This window comes from Primulina tabacum, chromosome 7 (assembly GCF_025594145.1).
Source record: "Primulina tabacum isolate GXHZ01 chromosome 7, ASM2559414v2, whole genome shotgun sequence".
Lineage (NCBI taxonomy): Eukaryota > Viridiplantae > Streptophyta > Magnoliopsida > Lamiales > Gesneriaceae > Primulina > Primulina tabacum.
The window spans coordinates 36,878,373-36,899,982 of NC_134556.1; the positions used below are offsets into that span (position 1 = coordinate 36,878,373).

The 21,610-nt window shown below is 35.0% G+C and overlaps 3 protein-coding genes and 1 pseudogene across 8 annotated transcripts; all 4 read left to right on the forward strand.

The window, feature by feature from the left end:
- Positions 1 to 1,762, forward strand: LOC142550936 (aldehyde oxidase GLOX-like). Its single transcript, XM_075659981.1, has one exon. The coding sequence runs from the start codon at positions 45 to 47 to the stop codon at positions 1,683 to 1,685; it is 1,641 nt and encodes a 546-aa protein (XP_075516096.1). The 5' UTR covers positions 1 to 44; the 3' UTR covers positions 1,686 to 1,762.
- A 2,190-nt stretch (positions 1,763 to 3,952) lies between these two features.
- LOC142551617 (uncharacterized) lies at positions 3,953 to 11,319 on the forward strand. 4 transcript variants are annotated; one of them, XM_075660940.1, is made up of 17 exons: positions 3,953 to 4,172; positions 4,287 to 4,470; positions 4,616 to 4,677; positions 4,779 to 4,846; positions 4,966 to 5,087; positions 6,089 to 6,194; positions 6,615 to 6,666; positions 7,287 to 7,404; positions 7,524 to 7,554; positions 7,665 to 7,688; positions 7,770 to 7,894; positions 8,279 to 8,360; positions 8,829 to 8,951; positions 9,086 to 9,139; positions 9,216 to 9,285; positions 10,353 to 10,386; positions 10,676 to 11,319. In XM_075660940.1, the coding sequence occupies exons 2-17, from the start codon at positions 4,296 to 4,298 to the stop codon at positions 11,014 to 11,016; spliced, it is 1,587 nt and encodes a 528-aa protein (XP_075517055.1). In that variant the 5' UTR covers positions 3,953 to 4,172; positions 4,287 to 4,295; the 3' UTR covers positions 11,017 to 11,319. The 4 variants fall into 4 exon arrangements, with proteins under 4 accessions (XP_075517055.1, XP_075517054.1, XP_075517058.1 ...); XM_075660939.1 differs by having other exon boundaries at positions 3,957 to 4,172; positions 4,282 to 4,470; XM_075660943.1 differs by lacking the exon at positions 10,353 to 10,386 and having other exon boundaries at positions 3,957 to 4,172; positions 4,282 to 4,470; positions 10,676 to 10,856.
- Positions 11,320 to 12,381: 1,062 nt separating this feature from the next.
- Positions 12,382 to 15,858, forward strand: LOC142551613 (zinc finger CCCH domain-containing protein 6-like). Of its 3 annotated transcripts, XM_075660937.1 has the most exons (5): positions 12,398 to 12,673; positions 13,993 to 14,202; positions 14,296 to 14,420; positions 14,717 to 14,999; positions 15,096 to 15,858. In XM_075660937.1, exons 1-5 carry the CDS (start codon positions 12,614 to 12,616, stop codon positions 15,624 to 15,626), a joined length of 1,209 nt encoding a protein of 402 aa, XP_075517052.1. In that variant the 5' UTR covers positions 12,398 to 12,613; the 3' UTR covers positions 15,627 to 15,858. The 3 variants fall into 3 exon arrangements, with proteins under 3 accessions (XP_075517051.1, XP_075517052.1, XP_075517050.1); XM_075660936.1 differs by having other exon boundaries at positions 12,382 to 12,470; positions 14,717 to 15,856; XM_075660935.1 differs by having other exon boundaries at positions 12,399 to 12,673; positions 14,717 to 15,856.
- Positions 15,859 to 20,045: 4,187 nt separating this feature from the next.
- On the forward strand, positions 20,046 to 21,557 carry LOC142551615 (putative methyltransferase At1g29790; annotated as a pseudogene).
- Positions 21,558 to 21,610: the final 53 nt, after the last annotated feature.

Genomic DNA, 21,610 nt, shown 5'->3' on the forward strand with positions numbered 1-21,610 from the left:
TTTAAGGCCCCAACGAAACCCCCGGAACCATCATACCCAAAGAAATGAAAATGAACACGCCATTCTTTCTTCCCTTCTTCCTCCCGCAGCTGCTGATCATGCTATTTCCGATCCCGCACCAGAATATTCTCTCAAGCGCCGCCGCTGGCAAGTGGGATTTGCTTCAATCCAACATCGGCATAACAGCCATGCACATGCAACTCCTCCACACCGACCGCGTCGTCATCTTCGATAGAACTGATTTCGGACCGTCCAACATATCCTTGCCACACGGGAAATGCCGCGACGACCCTAATGAAATGGTTGTGAAACACGACTGCACCGCACACTCGGTGGAGTACAGCGTCGCTTCCAATTCCATCCGCCCCCTTAAGGTGCAAACCGACGTGTGGTGCTCCTCCGGCGCTGTCACAACCGACGGAACATTGGTACAGACAGGAGGGTTCAGAGACGGGGAACATGCAGTTAGAAAGTATAGACCATGCAGCGAAGATTATTGTGATTGGGAGGAAGAAGGAGGGGGGCTCTTGGTGAAGAGGTGGTACGCTACGAATCATATCCTGCCGGACAACCGGAGTATTGTTTTCGGCGGGCGGGAGATGTTCAATTATGAATTTTACCCGAAAAGACGCGGAGGGGATAAAGTGTACGAGTCACCGTTTCTGAGGCAGACGAATGATCCGGAGAGCGAGAACAATTTGTACCCTTTTGTTTTTCTCAATGAAGATGGTAATTTATTCATTTTCGCAAATAATCGAGCTATCATGTTTAATTATAATAAAGGTGTGGTGGTTAAACACTATCCTACAATCCCGGGCGGCGATCCCCGAAGTTATCCGAGTACGGGTTCTGCCGTTCTGCTACCACTCAAGAAATATGGTAAAGCTGAAGTCTTGGTATGCGGAGGGGCCCCCAGAGGAGCATTTATGAAGGCAAAACAAGGTACTTTTGTAGGGGCCTTGAATACTTGTGGGAGGATCGGGATCAATGATGCGAATCCTAGTTGGGCCATGGAGACAATGCCAATGGGTCGGATCATGGGGGACATGGTGTTGTTACCGAATGGCGAAGTCTTAATCATAAACGGAGGGGGCTCGGGTACTGCAGGGTGGGAATATGGTCGGGATCCGGTTCTATCTCCGGTTATTTATCGACCTTATAATCGAGTAGGGACGAGGTTCGAAGTCCAAACTCCAAGCTCTAGACCCCGTATGTATCACTCGACCGCAATATTGCTACGTGATGGTCGAGTCCTGGTCGGAGGTAACAATCCCCACGAGTTCTATAGGTTCAGAAGGGTTCTTTTCCCCACGGATCTCACATTGGAAGCATTTTCGCCTACGTATGTGCATGTTTCACGTCCGAAGATAGTTGCCCCCGTTTCGCAATCTAAAATTAAGTACGGACAGCCCGTCCAGGTACGGTTCACATTTCCTTCGGATCGGATAGATGGATCTTCCGTCATGGTAACAATGGTTGCTCCATCGTTTACTACACATTCCTTTTCGATGAATCAGAGGATGTTGGTACTTAGTGGAGGGAATGTGGTGACCATCCCGGGGAACACACATGAAATTCAGGTGACGGCGCCGGGTTCTGTCGTTCTTGCGCCATCCGGATATTTTCTTCTATTTGTGTGTCATCAAGGCATTCCAAGTGAGGGCATTTGGGTCCAAATCACGTAAATAAAGAATATTTATATCGTGAATTATCGTTTTCTCAAGCATAGTTTAAAATTTTTATTTTTGACATCCAGAACAGGAACCAAATCCTCTGTTGTGCAAAGGACCTTAGCACACTATGCAGTGCTATCAAACGACATAGTATTTTTTTTTTTTCGATTAGGCTTGCTAACGACATGGGCCCAAATCATTGATTTAACTTAATAGAAATAAATTATATACATTATTTCATATAACATAACTTTATTTAGAATTTAATATGTCATTAATTAAAATTTTATACTTTAATTAAATTTTTAGTTTAGTTTAATTTTTAAGTAAAGTTTGTCAATTATTTATCATTGAATTATTTTTTGATTTTTTAATTTTGATTGTAATACAATTTGGGTCGTCTTTTTGCAATCCCAACAAAAAAAATTAGAGAAATTATCAAAAAAAAGGTTTTTAAAAAAAACATAATAAGGTATCATTTGATAGCAAAACATTGCACATCGTTGTGTGCTATTGTTCTCTGCACAGCAGAGGATCGGGACCCTTCAAAACATTCCTTGAATGTAATATGATTTAAAACATTCGTAGAGTGTTTAAATCTATTTAAATTTGCGTAATTAACGCTGACTCCGACTAATCCGATTTTTAAGTAGGTATAATACTTCTTGTAATTTCATACGAATGAATTTCCCATTTGATCGTCTAATCATATCCATGATCGAAAATTGAACTCTTGTTTAGATCGCTTTAGATATCTTAAATAATTTTGTGTCGAGAATAGATCGACGGGATTTCAAAAATCCAACGACGATGTAGCCATTAAAGTGTCATTGAATCTTCTTGTGAAAAAAGGGGGTTGACCGATTTTTTCTATATGATGGAGAGAGTTGAAATTCCAAAATTTTGTCTTCAAAATCCGTGTGTAAAAACTTGTGTTATTTTATATGATTCTGAAAGACATATTTATAAGCTTTAAATCCCGATTACATCACGAAATCCGGCTCATTAGGATTCATAATCTTAATCCCATTAGATTCTTATTTTCATTAATTTAATTAAAATTCATATGTTGCATATATAATGCAAAGTCAACTATTGGTAATATACATACACACACACATATATATACATGTAAAATTGAATAATAATTATTTAATTTCTTAATTAGTTGTTAATCAATATTAGATCTCTCTAGAATATTTCATGAGGATCGTGTACATATAGTAGTCACCACTAATAACATTATTATTTAATTTTTGAATTCTAAATTCACTAAATAAATAATTGTGAACTTATTATAACTTCGATCAATAAATAATTGTGAACTTATTATAACTCCGATCGACAATCAGATAGCTCTGATATACAGATGATACAAACTTGTTCATAGAATGAAAATTGAAAATTTCAAAAATAAAATTTCCAATGATTCATTTTTTACAACTGCCACTTTTGTGTACTCTTCACCAAAGCAAACAGTTCTACTCTATTTATTTAATTAGTAGTTAAGCTATCTTCCACAACTTCCAATACACAGAATCTACTTATAAACTCCTTTATAAGCAATCTGTTTTATCTTCATCAAACTACAACTGTCAAATTCAACTGCTTGAAGTTGACTATCTCAACAAAAACACAAAATCTGATACTTGTGTGACCATCAATTGTTCAAGGATATAGCTAACTGCAGGTTCATAACTTCTTGTAATTCATAATAACATTTATTTTTATTCGGTCTTACTCTAATTAGCCTCATTTTTCATCAACACATTGACCAAGAATGTCATAATTAAAGTGTGATTGCAACCATCATATCATGTTAAGAGTGTCTAATAACACCGCCCCATGATCCATTATGTATCACTGACAGTGCCGACAAGAACTTTAAATTATGGTTAACGTATAGTATGATTCCTTAAACTCATATTTCTCGATCGAATCTGTAACCATTGATTTATCGAGAGTTTGAAATGAATTCGACAACGATATGATATATCTTTGAGTAATAATAGTGACATGATATCTGTAACTGAGTAAACATATTTTCAAATGCACATGTCACACTCTGCCTAAAAATTCTTTGCACTATTAACTCATCACATAACATACGATATCTTCATAAATAAACAAATGACAATCCCCGACTATATTACATTTTCTTTTCTCATACATATGATATGTCACGTTCAAAAACCTCGTTTCTTTTAAAACCTCTAGCTATTATCATAAACCTATTACCTCCAATGTATATATATAAATAAATATGATGTAACAAAAAACAAGAAAAATCACTTTGAAAATCTCCCACCAATCAAGGCAATCCTGGAAACCCTGATTAAAACCAATCCGCTCTATCCCCTTCTGATTGCTTTTCAATGTAAATTGAATTAATCAGCATCGCAAGTCGTACTAGGGCTTCCATCTTCCAAATGTTTCTTTGAAAACTCCCGAGTATTGATCATTGGGCGCCTATTTCTGCTCTCTAGCCCAAAGCCACAGGTGATCGTATCTATCTGTTTTGTGCTTGGTTTTTGTGTGTTCTAGTAACCCTTGGTTACGATCTGTAATTTTATTTTATCTGGCATTTTTTCAATTTTTGGTCTTTTAGTGAAGTTGGTGTAGATGGCGGAGGAGAATAAGGCAGAGGAGTTGAAGGGTGGGGAGCTGCTGTTCTGTGGAACCACAGCTTGGGATGCTATCGGTAGGCGGAGAAGCTTGGCGGAGGAAAATTTGGTTTCTCCAACGAGGCTTAGGCCTCTTATGGGGGTAGACATTCGATTTGTTTTATCTGGTTGCGGTATGGAGATAAAAATCTCGGCTTTGTTTGTTTATTTGTGCTTGTTTGCGGTGGATTATGTATGAAATTGTTTGTATTGGTTTCCTGCTTTCACGTTTTAGTAAGAAACGAGTGTTGAAAGTTCATTATTTTTGTCAAAATGCAGTGTCTTGTCATTGCGTGGCATTGGATGTTGAAGGTCGCTGTTACACCTGGGGACGCAACGAGGCGTGTTTAAGTTTTTTTTTTTTTTTTTTTTCAGACGGATTTATATTTTTAATATGTTTTGAATAATTCTTCTGTGTAATTTTTGTTTTAATAATGCACAGAAGGGGCAGCTTGGGCATGGTGATAAGATTCAACGAGATAGGCCGACAATTGTTTCTGCGTTGTCCAAGTTTGTTGCTTTTCTTTTCTACATTCACATTCCACTTTTCAGAAGCATGCATATTATTGGATTATAAGGGACCATTCATTTATGCTAAATGATGTTAAATTTCACATTCTTCCTCTCAGGCATAAAGTTGTTACGGCAGGGGCTGGTAGGAGTCACACCGTAGTAGTAACTGAGGGTGGTCTCTCTTTTGCTTTCGGTTTGAACAAGCATGGGCAGCTTGGTTCAGGTTCTGCAAAAAATAGTGGGTTCCACTCTCAGATCTCATCATCAAAGTTGTCAATCATATATTGTTTCCTGAAAGTCTTTATATGACACAATTAAGTAATATTGTTCTAAGCCCAACAAAGACTCAGAAAATGTGAATTTTCATACAGAACTTTCCTATTTGGAACTCCCCCGCCTCTCCAAAAGGCATGTGTTTACTGAGTATCTTCACTCTTAAATGTCAATTATTATGTTCACCTCTAACTACTATCAAAATTGGGATTTCTCCTTGTAGAAAAATGGCTCATTTGACTATCTTGATTACAATAATATGTATATTCAAATATTTTGTTATGACATTTTGCTTTTTATGTCACTTATTTTCGAATGCCTGTCAGTGTCCCGTTGGCCTAGCGTAGTTGATTTTCTCAGTTAAAATAATCTATATTGGAATAAATTTGAGGAAATTAAAAACAACCTTTTAATTTAACTGATGGCTTATTTTTTTATTTTCTAAGTTTTTTTCAAGTGCCTGCATCCTGATTTTGTCCAAATCCTTTCATTAATGGATTTACACAAAATTGACATCAAAAGCATAGTAATAAGTTATTTGCAGAAGGTTCACTTTAACATATTGATTGCCATAAAATGATGCGAACAGGCGTTCTGCAGGTGAATTGTCCTTGCCATGTTGTTCTTGACAACCAAATTACTTTATAGGAAGTTTGATTGAACACTTCTTCCATTTTAATTCCGTGTTTAATCTTTTACACTTGAATTGAATAATACATTACATTCTGTGCTCACTGTTTGGGCAAACAAATCCAAGAATTGAAGTTCAACATAGATAAAATCATAAAAGTTTTATCAAGTAAGTAATCATTTCTATTCGAAGAATATTGCTTTGCTAGTGGCTCCTTTAATTTGGACTACTTATTCGGTGTTAACACTTCATATTTATTGTTTTGTTTTATATCTTTGTTTATCTGTTTATGTGACAAACTTGGTGGGTGGTTTATTGTTTTCCTTTTAAAGCAGAGGTTGAATCTTCTCCAGTTCGTTGCACAATTTCTGAAGTCAAAGCAGCTGTGTGTGGTGGTGAATTTACTGTGTGGCTAACTTCAATTGAAGGATCTTCTATTCTGTATGGTTTGTGGACCTCATTATAATCTGACTTCAATAATGTGTAGTCTGTGTTTGGATGTGGCTCAGCTCTGAAGTCCACAAGTTTATTTTTTTCCAGATCTTCACTCGACGCATTTTTATGTTGCAAATTAACCACCCAAAATAAATCAGTACACAATTGCTAATATGCCATCCAATTGTGTTTTTTCTCGCACTTCTGTTTCCAATCGTATATTATCTCAATTTTTTCATGTGATCTTTTCACCTGTCCCCGATTTAAACAATATTTTTAATAGTTTCTTCGTAACTTTTTAAAATTTGTTTTAGTTGATGATAGGTAAGAAGGTCCAACCAAGGACTGGTGCAGCTCTCTTATTGTGACTACTTTTCTATTTATCTGTTGAAAATACACTGAATTTTAATCTATTATTTCTCCTAGAACTGCTGGTCTTCCTCAGTATGGACAGCTTGGGCATGGTACTGACAATGAGGTGCGGGCTAAGCGCAACTAATCTTATTTTTTGTACTTTTTTAGGCAATGACATCCTCGTATTTTTTTGTTCATCAAATTTATCTCAGTCTTACAACTGTTATGTACAACATTTAGCTAGTGATTTATTTAACTCAAAGAATATTTCTTTTCTAGAAAATGTCAGTTTCAGTTCTCCTAGACTTCAAATCGTCTATCTATGGTGGGTTCTGTGTCAGGTGTTCAGAAGCCCTTGCATGAGATGTGATCACCTCCTTGATATTGTCATTGAGATGCATGATTTAAGTGCAACATAGCATGCATATATGAGAATTGCATTGTATTGTTTTGTTGTGTCATGAATTTGACTAGTGCAGAAAATTTTAAACCCAAACTGTGATTTAATGAAAGATTGAATGATGCTCATGCCTCTTGTTTCATTTTGGAATGACTGGATTATTTCTTGTTTTTCTAATTCAAGATCTGGCTCATAAGTTTGGGATTTTCTTTTCATAGAAGATGGTTACTCTTCATTTTAGTTAGATGTTTTAACCGGAAAATTTTAATTTGCTAGCTATTGTTATTATCTTTTCTTTTTCCTTGGGCATTTCAGTAATTAGAAGACATTTTTTTCATTGACAGTATAATACCAAAGATAGTTCTGTGCGGCTTGCCTATGAAGCCCAACCTCACCCTAAGGCAGTAGCGTCTCTTGCAGGGGAGACTATAGTCAAAGTTGCTTGTGGAACTAATCATACTGGTATTCACACATTTAGTTTACCTGCTAACGTACCTATATTATCGTGTTATCCTGTCACTTGCTTATCACGGATACTATGAAATAGTCATTCCTGATTCCTCTTTTTTCTTTGACCTCAGTGGCAGTCGATAAGAATGGTTATGTTTACACGTAAGTTTTGCATTTCATGGAACTTGTATGAGTTTATTTTATTATATGTGTGAGACAGTCACGCTTGCTTATTTTATTTAATCTGATTTCATTTTTTCTTGAATGATTAGGTGGGGCTTTGGTGGTTACGGAAGGTAAAAATAACCTCATTTGTCATCTTCTTTTGTTCAATTTTGCTACTATTATGGGCTTAATCAATTCGATTCTGGAGACAGGCTTGGACATAGAGAACAGAAGGACGAATGGTCTCCACGGCGAGTTGACGTTTTCACAAGGCATAATGTTTTGCCTCCTGATGCAATTGTTTCTGCGGGTTCTGTCAATTCTGCATGTACAGCTGGTTGGTAGTTCTGTATTTTTTTGTGCTTTTTCGAGTCCATTTGAGTATAACATTTGATTTGTGTGTGTCGTAAACGTAATTTATATCCATTTTTTGTTGGTTAACATTGAAATACAATTGTGATACCTAGTTGGCCTTAATTTGTGTGTGGGTGTGAAATAATTGAGTTCCATTCTCAGTGTTTCATATGCAAAGTGAACTAGGTGTGTGAGAAGCACATTATTTGCAAAACTCGAGATTCATTGTTCTCTTTCTTCAAATTTCTCTGGCTGCTGAACAACTCCTTATAGGTCTATGCACCAAGTTAGTCATATGATTGAATCATGGGAACAAGATTTCTTGTGAATTTACACTCTGAAAGTGCTGCAATTATTGACTTTGTAGGAGGTGGACAGCTTTACATGTGGGGAAAATTGAAGAACAATGGAGATGACTGGATGTACCCTAAGCCTTTGATGGATTTAAGGTCCTATTTTGTTTTCATTTATGTGAAGCAATGCTTTTGTTTACTCATCTACAATCAGGTCTGGTGAAGTACAGTGTTTGTATCTTCTGCGGGAAACTAGAAAATATGTTTTTGGTGATATCTTCATATTAATTCTATCAATCTACATATTGGCATTTAAAAAGAGCTGTGACAAAATATAGAAGTAACTGCATTGGAAGGAACCAGACACTTCTTTTACACCTCATGTTGTTTTCCAAATTTAGATGCTGTGTTCTTTGCTTTCTCTATTGAGGCCCTCAATCCAAAAAAATTGGAGATAAAAAGTAACCTTCAAAACCCTAACCACTGCCTTGGCATTTGTTGTAATATCCTCTCTTCCTTATCTTAATAATATGATACTATCTTCTCAATGTTCTAATATCTCTTAAGGTTTTTTCTCTGTAAAAAAATCTAGTTTTAGAGATTAATATTGATGTTCTTCTACAGTGGCTGGCATCTGCGCTGTATGGATTCAGGCTCTATGCATCATTTTGTTGGTTCTGATTCTTCATGCATAAGCTGGGGCCTTGCACAATCTGGCGAATTGGGATACGGACCTCTTGGACAAAAGTATTTTGTTTTACTAAATAATTTTTGAATGCTACATATGCAGGCTCGTGCTCCACAATACAAATGTTTATATTGAAATGATGCATGTCAATTGTATTTCAATGCATTTGTTTTATCTTCCAATGTTTCTGCAGATCTTCTGCAGCTCCTAAAAAAGTAGACTTGCTCGAGGGCATGCATGTTATCAGGTTTGTATCATCTTGTGAATATGAGAACTTTCCTTTGTCATTTTTTGTGTCACACTTGGCATGTTTTTTGGTGTAGTGTTGCCTGTGGATTTGCCCATTCATTAATGGTTGTTGATAGAACCGATGTTGCTGATCGTTTTGAGAAGGTATATGACTAGTCCTCTTCACTGAATTTTCAGTATGTTTGTGGCACAATGAGGCGTTGAATGCATCAATCTATTCGTCATGGTTTGGAACAAACAATATGTCAAGATGTCTTTATGGTCAACGTTTTTCTTTACCATCTTTATTCTTTTGTATTGGACAGTGTTGGTAGCTTACGTGGTTGGAAATATTGAGTTTCACCAATGTAAAAGGCCATTTGACTATATGGGATACGACGTTCATATGAAAAATAAGCTAAAATTATTTTGTTTTTTTAAAATTGGGCTGAAATCATCCCCCCTGCAAACAATTTGTCGTGCACATGTTTTTATGTCCCTTGAAATTATTGTGGAAAATATCAATGAATATAATGAAAGCATAACTATGTTTTTCTAAACAAGAAAGAAAAGAAAGTGAGATTTTCAAATATTTTTATGGTGAGGAGATTATGCAAAAATCTAAATAGAAAAAATATAATTATTTTTTTATGACACTCGACTTATGCATATGCGCATAGAAACATGCTTACCAAAAAAATATTTGTTTGCATGGGGTACTGAAAACCTTCATTAGCCATGTTAGTAAAAGTTCTGTACTAGCGTCTACGGTGGACACATTGCTTGTATATACTCTATACTTCTGTGTATATAAATGTTTGTTTATATAGTTCTTTTGTTTGTATATTTGTTTGGGTTTAATTTTTTAGGGTTTACAAATATTATATAAAGCAAATGCATGTTTATTTGTTTAAACAATTTTTTTTTTGTGGGTTTGTTATTTCGTTCGATTGATTGTAGATTCATCTCGTAGTTTGCTTGGTTTTTTAGGGGTTAGGAATATATATGTGGAGCAATTTTTTGTTGAAATAGGTTTTACTTTTGTTTGTTATTTTGTTGTAAATTTTATTTAGTTTTTTTGGGGGTTGGGGTTTTTGTGTTTAAGGGGTGATATCTGGAAATGAAATTTGGTGAAGGCTTGAAAGATCAAAAGCCAGCATCAAAACCTCTCCCTTTATGATATCGTAAGATTTCAAAGTCCATATTATTTTTTTCTCTGTGTCTCTTGACAGCTTGAAATCTATGATGGCAAAGCTACTGGTGAAGGTATGTTTTCGTAACATCATGCAAGGGTGGTCGTGTGCCCTCTTTCGAGAAGATGATGATTGAAAATAAGTAAAGATCCTAAAAAAAAACACTACTATTTACAAATAGGAAGACCAATGAGAATTGGGTCTATTTTTAAGAACCAAGAGTCAGTTTCCAAAACCAACTGGTTGTATTTCGACATATAACTTGTTTGGGTGATACCATTTTTCTCCCAGTAGCTCAACTATCATGTTTCAACACAACTTAGTCAAATTTTTACTCTGTTTCTAAATTTTCCATGGTGTAGACCTTGAAGATCCCAATAATATACCTGAACCTGCAAGCCCAGAAAAACTTCCTAATAGAAGTTCCGTGAAAACTTCTCAGAACTTGAAAAAGCGAAAAAAGGGGAAAGATTCTTCAGAATCTGAGGGCGAGAACGAGGAGAATAGCTATTCTGATGACAGCGACGAAGAAATGAATGGAAAGTACTCCGGTAGAGGACGAGGCAAAAATTCTGGTAAATCTACTCCAAGGAAGAAAGGCAGTGGCCGTGGTTCTGGGCGTTCTCCATCAAAATCGACAGGCGCTCAGAAATCTGGTGGAGGAAAAGGAACTGGGAAGAGAGGAAGACCTAAAAAGACCTGAGCTTTACCGATAATGAATTTGATTGAATAATTTTTTTCCCTCTGAGGTGTTGATGACTGCTCATCTTAATTGAACTCTTATTTAATTTTTAATTTCTGGAGGCATTTTAATTTTGACTCCCCCTTTTAGCAAAATGCCATCCTGACTTTGATGTTAGGCTAACTCGAAAGCGAAGTCGTGTCCTGTGTATTTAAAGAACAAAATATTTAAAATACCTATTCCTAATTTTCCGCTTTTAAAAATTGTTTTACTATATGCATTCGATATTTTCTGATAAAATAGTAGGAACTTAATTATGACTAATTCATTCTGGGTTGTTTTTGCATTTTGTTAATATAATTTATTAAGTATGACGATGTAGACATGTTTAGAAAAATGTATTTGTGCATATTATCACTGCAGTTATTTAAATTTTATTATTGTTTTTATATGTATTAATTTAATTCTGCATTGTCATGTTGCTATTGGTTTCACCTATTTCAACTGTTGTTAAAAATCTCTGAACTCTAAAAAAATAAAAATTATTGGAATAAATTTTTGAGCACAAGCTAAATATTTAGCTCAAATGTCATTTGATTTGTGCAATGAGAAGATAAAAATATTTAGATAAAAATAACATAGTTATTCTTTCAACTCTGATGATCATAAATTTTGAGCTAAACAAAAGATAACGTGTGGATAACATATCGTTCATGTCATACGTACCAATTGATGTCTAAGTTTTATGCTAAAAGTCAATGATTATAGAATATATAGTAAAAATTAAATTACTTGTGCCATCAAATTTAGTTTTAGTTGATTAAAACTTTGATAAAAGCGCGAGAACTTGAAAAGTTTCACAATTGTTCGGTATTTCGACTCAAAAGTCATTTTATTTGCCGAAATAAAACAAATGTGATGGAAAAAAAATTCATTAATCAGTTCTTATATTTTCCGATGCAATTGCATTTTTCTGTAAAATTTTATTATTAATATTCATTCCTTCAAAATATATCTATTTTTTTTATATAGTTTGAGAAAATCATTTGAAAACAAGTTTACAAACAAACTTTTTATTTTATTTTTATTAATTTATTTAAAAAATGATTTCACATTTTTTCAAGAGGTAATATTGATAGAGATATGCTAGGGAAAAAATGTTACAAAATATTGAAATTGAATTATGTATTTGAAATAAAAAAATAAAATCTATATATATTTGGTTGGAAATAATAATAATTGTTTGGGTTAATATTTTAAGTAATATAGGGTTGGAAATGGAAACGTAGTTGCTAGAACACTCGAATATTAATTAATTAAAATGTTAAAAAATATATTAGTTAATTAATTAACTAATTAAAGAAATTTAATAATAATAAATGAAAATAGAAGGATCTAGGGCTACTTCGATTCCTCCACCAGACCTCCCTCTCGTGTTCTCGTTATTTCTATATGTAACGCAGCAATCAATGACGGTAAACAATAAATTCCTTCTTCTTTTTTTCGGGTAATAATTGCAAATCAGTGTTGGGGAATTTATTTGCAAAAATTGATTGAATTTTTAAATATATTTATATCCTTCGCGAAACCAATAGAACATAATTGATTGTAAAAAAAAATGAGAAGATCGCAGAAATCGAAAAGAGTTGCGTGGGCTTCAGATGGTAATCTTTACCAGGTATATCTCACCGAGAATCTTCGTTTCTTCGTTTTGTTAAGTGAATGAACTTCATTATAAAGTAGTGAATTAGGATGGGGAAAAAGATTCGAGTTTTCTGAACTGTACAATTTAATTAATGGGGATAATTCATCCATCTAATTCAGTTGGGACATTCTATCAAATACGTTGTCGGAAGCAACTGAATAAATGTTCAGCCTCAAGTCTTTGAAATATATATGAATTAAACTGGTTGTTAAAGTTCGCTAGCGCAAGAATCTGAAAGATAAATTTGAGTAATTTCAAATCCATTTGTGTGCTCTGGATGATATTGATATATTGATGATTGAAACCCAGTTGGTGATCTTGATTAAGGGACATTTCTAATTCATCCAGTCATAATTTAAACTCTTATTAACAAACGAAATAGATTTTAAATGCAATCTACACCTAATATTCTTCTTATTTAAAATGTTCCATTTAACATTATCTAAACGTCTAGAGATGAAAAAAGATTTGAACACGAGGTTCAAGGTGGTTGGATCACACAATGCACTCTGTCAATCCTCTCCATGAGATATCTGTATTTTGGTGCATCAAATTGAGACAAATTGATGCAAGGGTGGTTGTATCCCCCGTTTCTTGTGTCGCGTATGAAATGTGAAGTCTTGGTTATCTTCCCCTGTCAAACTTGGTGGTTTATAAATGAAAAAATGGATCAGTTAATGCATCACCGTGTATATGGGTTTGTGAATTGTACCAATTGCACCTCAATCCCTGGGTTTTGAAAGCAAAACATTAGAACTAAACACGGTATAATAAATTTTCGGGCAGTTGAGAAAGATAGTTGCCTCTCTGTCTAAGCTGTTTTAGGTTGCTCTACACTCCCCAGTAAAGACGTCTATGGAGAGACGGGACTCAAAGAAAACGGAAGGGAGTCGAAAGGTGGTGGCTCATAAAGGATTCAACTTTGATCGATGGGTGGGGAAAGGACTCAGAGATTGAGAGGGTGTTTAAAGATAATTTAAAGTGTGACTCAGTGATATGAAGTTTATTAGAGTTTAATTCCAAACGTACAAATTTTTTATTAGTTCCTTAGGTAACAAAAGTCTTCAATGATATGAGGTGGAAGCCCCATTTGGTCGTAGATATTATGATGTTTGTTTATCATCAAGCCTGTGTAGCTCACATATTTGCATCCTTTTTACCCAGATGTTGTAATTAATAGTGGCACTATGTTCATATAATGCATGTGCTCGGGTCAGTAGTTGACTTGCAGTCTACGTATTTGAGGTTGATCCTAAATTGCTGCATGATGAACTATTACATTCCTTTAACAGGTACGGCTTTTTTGTTCAGAAGAATCTCCCGCACTAGTGGGATTGAGAACGCAGAACCACCTCCAGGCAAAGGCATTATGGCCACTGCAGTCAACAGGTACGGGACTTGATGACAGTTTACCACCAGGCTTTGAAGGAAACGAACCTGCAAAGCTGTGGAGGATTAAGTTGTCTCAAATACCATTAATTACATGGAGATGCCCTCCCAGCGTGAGTCTACTACAATTGTATTATCGTTATTATCATCATCGTCCAGTTCAGGTCACTTGAATAGTCTTGTGCATTTCTTCACTTGTTTTGCAGTTCGAAGTAAATAGTTCATGGAGAGTGGTTGCTGGAGAAGAGAGCATAGAAATTGAAGCCCAGAAGCGAAGGGAGATGACAATGCTGGAAGCCATATATCCACGCTCATCAACTATTCCTCCCAAGTGCGATACACTTGTATTTTTGGGTTCTTTCTTTTTTTCTTTCTGCCATATCATTTTATGAACTGAAAATGTTTGCAATGTCATTTTTGTGAAAAGAATCGAGTAACGATAGCAACTTAAAGTTCCTTGCAGCGATCACACGTAATTTTTACATTTTTACCAATTTCACTCTAATAAATTATTAATTTCCTACTTTATTTATCGAGTAATTTGGCTACATGTTGGTCTTTGGTACTCCTATTTTCAGTTCTTGTCTTCATAAGTTCTCTGAACGTTTAGCCTCTATCTTTGGGCAGCCCATCCGTTTCAGCGGGTGCCGATGACTCGGTTATTAATGACCAAACCACCCCTTTGGTCCCCATCACACCAGTCGAAGATGAGGACATTGCATTGGATACAACATTTGGCTCCATTGCGAGGAACACCGACTCTGCAGATGATAAAAGAGTAGCGCCAGGAGTTGAGCCTGATACAGTATTAGCAGCTCAAGTTGCATTGAGTTTAATCACGTCAAAAAGTTATCAAGGAAACTTGATTGATCGGGAGCTGCTCATAAAGATTCTCAGTGACCCAAAAATGGTTGAGCAACTAATTACTAACCATGCTGCATTGTCCAGCACACAGAACATGCCACAATCATCCCACATTACTAATACGCTGCCTTCCAAATTTCAGACCATGCCAGCCATTGGAGTTCATACTATATCATCTACTAGCATGCCCAATTTGATGTCTCTTCCCAAAAATTTATTTAATCCAGTCAGCATTGCTGTGAATAGAAGGGATCCAGAACCCATCACCCCTTCGAAGTCTACAAGTAATTTACCTCTTTACCCTCCATGCAGGAATCCGCGGCCATCTGTGCCTGATGTTACCCCAGTGCCCAGTCCCGAAGTTCCCAAGGTAAAAGACATCAACTACTACAAGAGCCTCATTCAGCAACATGGAGAAGAAAGAATGGAGATTTTACCTCGATATTCTCATCAAACCAACGAAGTACAACTGGGAATCAGTCAAGAACGATCGAAGATAGCGAAATCAAGAGACTCAAAGCAAAAGATGATGAAGCCCTGCATATTTTTCAATAGTTCTAGGGGATGCAGGAATGGAGTTAACTGTGCCTATCAGCACGGTTCAGCGGCCCAGCAGAAAGTCATTGGTATTCAAGAGGTTCAAGGGGCAAAGAGAGCGAAGATCCATAGATAGATTACTGGTTCATACACACCTGTGCCTTGAGCATCTTCACCCTGGCATTGAAATGAGAATCAATTTGTATTATTCGTTTATTCAAGTTAATTAATTTTCCTTTAATCCAAGTTGTGGTTCTGTCGACTACCTTCTTCTTCCTAAGACTTTGATGCGTCTCCCAAAGATTAAGACGAAGATACACTTTTGACTTCTTGAGAAATGAAATTTGTGATATATATTTTGGCAGTCTATGGAGTAATAGATCATAATATTAATTTACACTCTTATGTGATGATTAAGATTTGACATGATATTAAATATTTAACTAAGAGTCTAAACATAATTTTTTTTTTATTTTCGATATAATGATTTTTCTATAATTTTTTATTAGAAGTGATAAATTATCTGAAAAATACCAAAATATATAAAGAGAATTGAATTTTAAATGTAGTATTTTAGGAAAATAAAAAAATAATAATAAATAAATAAAGTTATATAACGAGGGTATAATTATAATTTCAAATAATGTTTGACCAAATTAATTAAAAGCTAGTTAGCACAAGAGTCTTAAATTTTCAACTTTTTTTAAATCCAATTTCTTGTATGGCATCGGACAAGCCAATGAATTTACGATGCCACATTAGCTTTTGTCAGTGTTATGTCATCATTTTTAGTGTCATATTTAAATTTTCTGGTTTTGCACAAGTGCTCCGACGAAATATGACTGAAGACCCAAAAAATCAAAGTTAATATATAAAATCAAACTTTAAAAGTTCAGTGAACTGAAATCCAAAAACTAAAAATTTAGTGAACTAAAATTTTGTTGTCTATTTTTTAATAGAAGTATACATCTTTCTTCAAGTGAGCATGTTGCACGTATCTTGTTAAGTGCAATTTACTCGACTAGTTTAATTTGCAGGGTTATTGCATTAGCCAAGAAATTTACTTGATGAATACTGAAAAATAACGACTACGAGTACCTATGTCTTAAAAAAAATCACTCATAAACACTTTTGGCAATTAAAGAAGAAAATGAAATGTAGAATGATTTTGATTTTGAATATAAAAGTTTTGACATGTAAAATAACTTTTTTTTTCTAAACAAAAAAAATAGAAAATTCAGAATATTATTCATGAATTGAACATGAAATTTAGAAGTTGAGAATCTAAAAACATATTTTAGAATTTTATTTTTATTTTTTTAAAAAAATAAATAATATTATTAAAAACCAAAGTAATTACAGTCTTTTATTCAAAACATTGAAATATAATATGGAGAAAAATCTTAGATCGTGGGATGAGCACAAACCTGGCCAAGCCGGACTCGGACTCGAATCAGAACGGGCCCATGGTCAATAGACCAGTTAACAGAGTCAATGGGTTTTACCCGGAGCCGTGATCGGAACCATCCTAAGACAGTTCGAATATGGTTTACAGGTAGAAAACCTGCGAACCGTTGGGTGGGACGACTTTGACCAGTGAGTAGGTTAATTTTTTTATTTTATTTTAAATCAACGACCACGATCAACATATCAAGTTGTCGTCGGAGATCAACGGTTACAATTTAGTGACCGTTTGTCGACCCGATAGATAGTCCGTTTGATAATTTATTATTATTATTGACTTTACGCCACGATTTTGTGGCCATTGATCATGATGATGTGGTCATTGTGCAACAAGCAACCTGCTGGGCCGATCGTTAAAATTTTTTTTTTGTTCTATTCTTCCCGTATAAATACCTCTTACCGCTTTCATTTTTTTCTAATTATTTTATCTCAATTCTCAATCTCTAATTCTCAATTCTTTTTTGATTATCAAAATATCAAATCTCGATTATTGATTTATTTTCAATTGTTGACTTATTTTTATAATTACTTCAATTTCATATTTATACAAATAGCCGGAACCGGATCAAGTCGTAAGAGTTGCAAAGGAAAGGGAAAGGGCATCATGCCATGTGAGTTCAAGCATCACGATATTCTTACTCAATTTATTAACAAAACAAAAATTTACCAAAAAAATGCAAATTTGAAGAACTAAACGAAGGAATTTGTCTGAAGAATCGTCGATCTCATGAAGAGTTACGAGTCTTATTCTTTGACATGTTTACAATTAAAATAACCTAATGTTTTCTTTTATCCAAATCCAACATCGTCCAAAATGCACTAATTTTATTATCTTATTCAGCCTGGGTGATTTCAACGTGCCGAAAAGATATCATTCACTTCATCAATCTGTCGTATGAATTTTGGTTTTTGGATGAGCTTCCTAACGTGATTTGGAAGGGGTTGCTTCCTGTTTGTCTTATTGTCACATACAATGCGCCGAATGGGTGACGAAAGAAAATTTTATTGGCTCGATTTCATTTATGCAGCCAAGAGAAACATACGAGAAGCACCAAGGGATTGGTCTCATTCAATGCAAGCTATTCGAACCTTGACAAAAAACAAAACAAAACAAAACCCTATTCGGTCAGGTCTAATTTAGTGCCATATTTGTTCTTCTTGCTCTCATTTTTTGAAGTTTTCAAGCTGACTGATCACTATTCCTATATTAATCGGAGAGCAAGATGGCTCTGATTTGTACTGAAATTAATTGCATGTTTATACAATTACTGACCCAAATTCGATTCAAGGGTGACTGAGTGAGATATACACAACTATGAAATGAGTAGTAGTAGATCATGGATTAAGTTAAGCTGGTAAGTTTATTTACTTTTTATGTCATTGTATAATTCTCAATGGATATCTTTTGTGGATAAATCTTTACGTTTTAAAAACCGGGCAAGAAAGTTTTGATAAAAGAATGACAAAAAAATTGCTAGCAAAACATAAGAATAAAATTGAATGGCGCGACTTCTATTTAATTATTATATCTAGACTTGTCAAATTGGGTTATGCCCGTCGGGCCGGCTCGCCCAGCTATAAAAATTGAACGGGTTAGGTTGATAAAATAGTTGCCCCGTTTGGAGGCGGGCCAAATGGGCTGAGCCCGTTTGGGTTGCGGCCCAAGACGGGTTGAACCCAAACGGGGCGGGTCGGCCCGCCAAATTAAGTTAACATTTTATATTTTTAAGTTTTATATAAAAATTGGAATAAATTTCATGCGCCTCCATGTGTCAGAACAAATATATTGATAATTTACTCTTAGAACAAATTTATTGATAATTTGCTCTTACAAAAAATATACATAAAGAAAATAAAAAAAGAAAAATTTACAGATATACATAAAGAAAACAAAAGGGAAGAAATTCCTGTAAATTTTATTCATGAATCTTAAAATAATTTTTAAGCATAACAGTTGTTTGTGAACCCAATAGTGGTTTCGTTTTGAGTCCGATGAGTTGCAGCGAAATTTTGTGGACCCGATAGAGGTTTGCTAATTATGTGTATTGTTGAAGACATAATATTTTTTAAAATTTACAACCGTCTCTTTCCTCGACTTTATGTTCTCTTCCATGTCTCAATCTTCATTTTTGGTTTAAACTTATTTTTTATGGATTTTTTTGTATGCTTTCTTAATTTTTTATTTCAATATTTTTAATTATTTTATGAAACTATTTGACTGAAATATGTTTAGCATTTTTTTTTTAAAAACAAATAAGCGGGTCGGACCGCCTAACTCGCGGCCCAAGGTATGTTGGGCTGGGTTGACCTTTTAGAGGCCCGCCAAAATGGCGGGCTGGCCCGTCCCGACCCGCCTAATGGCGGGTTGCAGCGGGTGGCGGGGCTGTACATAAAAATTTATTTTTATTATCAAGCAACCCATTATTAGTTTCAAAAACTTTTGTGAGACGATTTTACTGGTCAATTTTGTGAGGCCTATTCTATTTGGATCACTAATGAAAAATATTATTTTTTAGCCAGAAGTATTACTTTTTATTGTAAATATGAACAAAGTTGTCTTGTCTCATGAATAAAGATACGTGAGACATTATCACAAGACACCTACTCTATTGGTTTTTTGTTTTTGTTTTTTTTCCCTAGAGAACATTATCATAATAATAATAATAATATAATTAGTGATATTTGGTATGCTTTGTGAACTTATACGATCTTTTTGTTATAATTAATTTGGTTCATATTTAAATTTAGGTGTGTCATTTTGTAATTGTAAAAAATAACGAGAAATTAAAATAATAAATTTTAAAAAATAAGATGAGAGTTCTATAAAATACACTAGGTATTACCTAGTTGAACTTATCATCTTCTACTTAGTAACCAACACTCTATCGACAGAACAATATGTATTTTATATCAGAAAGTTGATGTTTTATTAATATATAATAAAAAAAACTTAATAATAGTAATAGATGACAATTTATTAATTAATATATAATAAAAGAAATTTTTTGGCACAATTGCGAGAAAACTTAATAATATATATTAAAATTGGACACAAAAAAAATAAAAAAAAGCATCAAAATTTACACGTGATTCCATTTCTCCTCCACTGTTCTTACTCTCTGCTGCTCTCCCGCATTCTCACACAAACCACACGACACCCATACTGTATTGCGAGCTTGATTATTGGATCCTTCGAAAGGTTCGAAACAGCTGCAAGAGGAAGCAAAATATGGGTTCTGTTTCTTTGGCTATCGGGGATGGAACAGCAAGATTCAACAAAGGTTCAGTTTGTTCCTCGGCAGTAAATGTGTTGATGCTTTTTTCAGTAATCGCCACAAATCTTTTTGCTTTTTATTCTTTCAGTTACCACCCCACAGCCCTTCAGCGCAATTACCACAATCCCAATAATCTCTCTTTGATCTCGGAAAAAGTGAGCGCAATGCTTAGAGAGATTGGATCTTCGCAGCAGAAGCTATCCCAGATGGAGAAAAAACTCTTAGGGTATGAAAGCATCGATCTTTCCAGATTCAATGTTGCTGAGGAGCTTAAAATTTTCTTAAACCACCACCAGCTTCCTTTGGGTAAAGATTCAAGAACTGGAATTACCGAAATGGTGGCATCTGTGGGGCATTCTTGTTACAAATCCGTGGATTTGTTGTCTCAATTCATGAGCTATAAAGTTAATAGTGTTTGCCCTGATGATTGGAGCCTTGGTCAGAAGCTGATTCTCCAGGGATGTGAGCCTCTTCCGAGAAGAAGGTGCTTCGCTAAAACAATTCCTAAGCTCGGATTACACCCCTTTCCAGCCTCTGTTTGGAGAAATGTTAGTGAAAAGATTTGTAGTTGGAGCGGTCTGGGATGCAAGAACTTTGCTTGTCTGAGCAAAAAGAAATTGAACAGGGATTGCGCTGGTTGTTTTGATATTGTTGAGGGCTATGAGACCCAAAGATATGTTAAAGCTCGAAGCAAAAATGATTTCCTTATTGATGATGTGCTGGTGATGGCGAAAGATGGGGTAAGGATTGGGTTCGATCTTGGTGGTGGTTCGGGGACTTTTGCTGCTAGAATGGCCGAGAAAAATGTGACTGTGGTCACTGCCTCCTTGAATATTGATGCTCCATTTAATGAATTCATTGCCTCTAGGGGGCTTTTCCCTTTGTATTTGAGCTTAGACCATAGGTTTCCATTTTATGATCACGTGTTTGATTTGGTTCACATCGGCAATGGACTGGACATGGGGGGCCAAGCTGAGAAACTGGAGTTCTTGATGTTTGATATTGATCGTGTGTTGAGGGCAGGTGGATTGGTTTGGTTAGACAACTTTTATTGTTCGAAATGATGACAAGAGAAGCGTTGTGAGTAGACTGGTCGAACTGTTTGGGTATAAGAAGTTGAAGTGGGTTGTTGGAGAGAAATTTGATGGATCAAGAAAACCAGAAATTTACTTGTCCACTGTTCTACAGAAACCTGCAAGAGTATGATACAATAGATGTTTCCTCAGGTTCTTGTTTGTACAATAGAATTCGTCTAAGCGAGTTGTTTAACATGATCGAGATCTCTTTGTAACGTCAAGTAAATGAATGGCATCGAATTTTATTTTTGATCTTTTTGTGCTGATTTTAATAAATCATACGAGATCTGGATCGGTCATAGGCT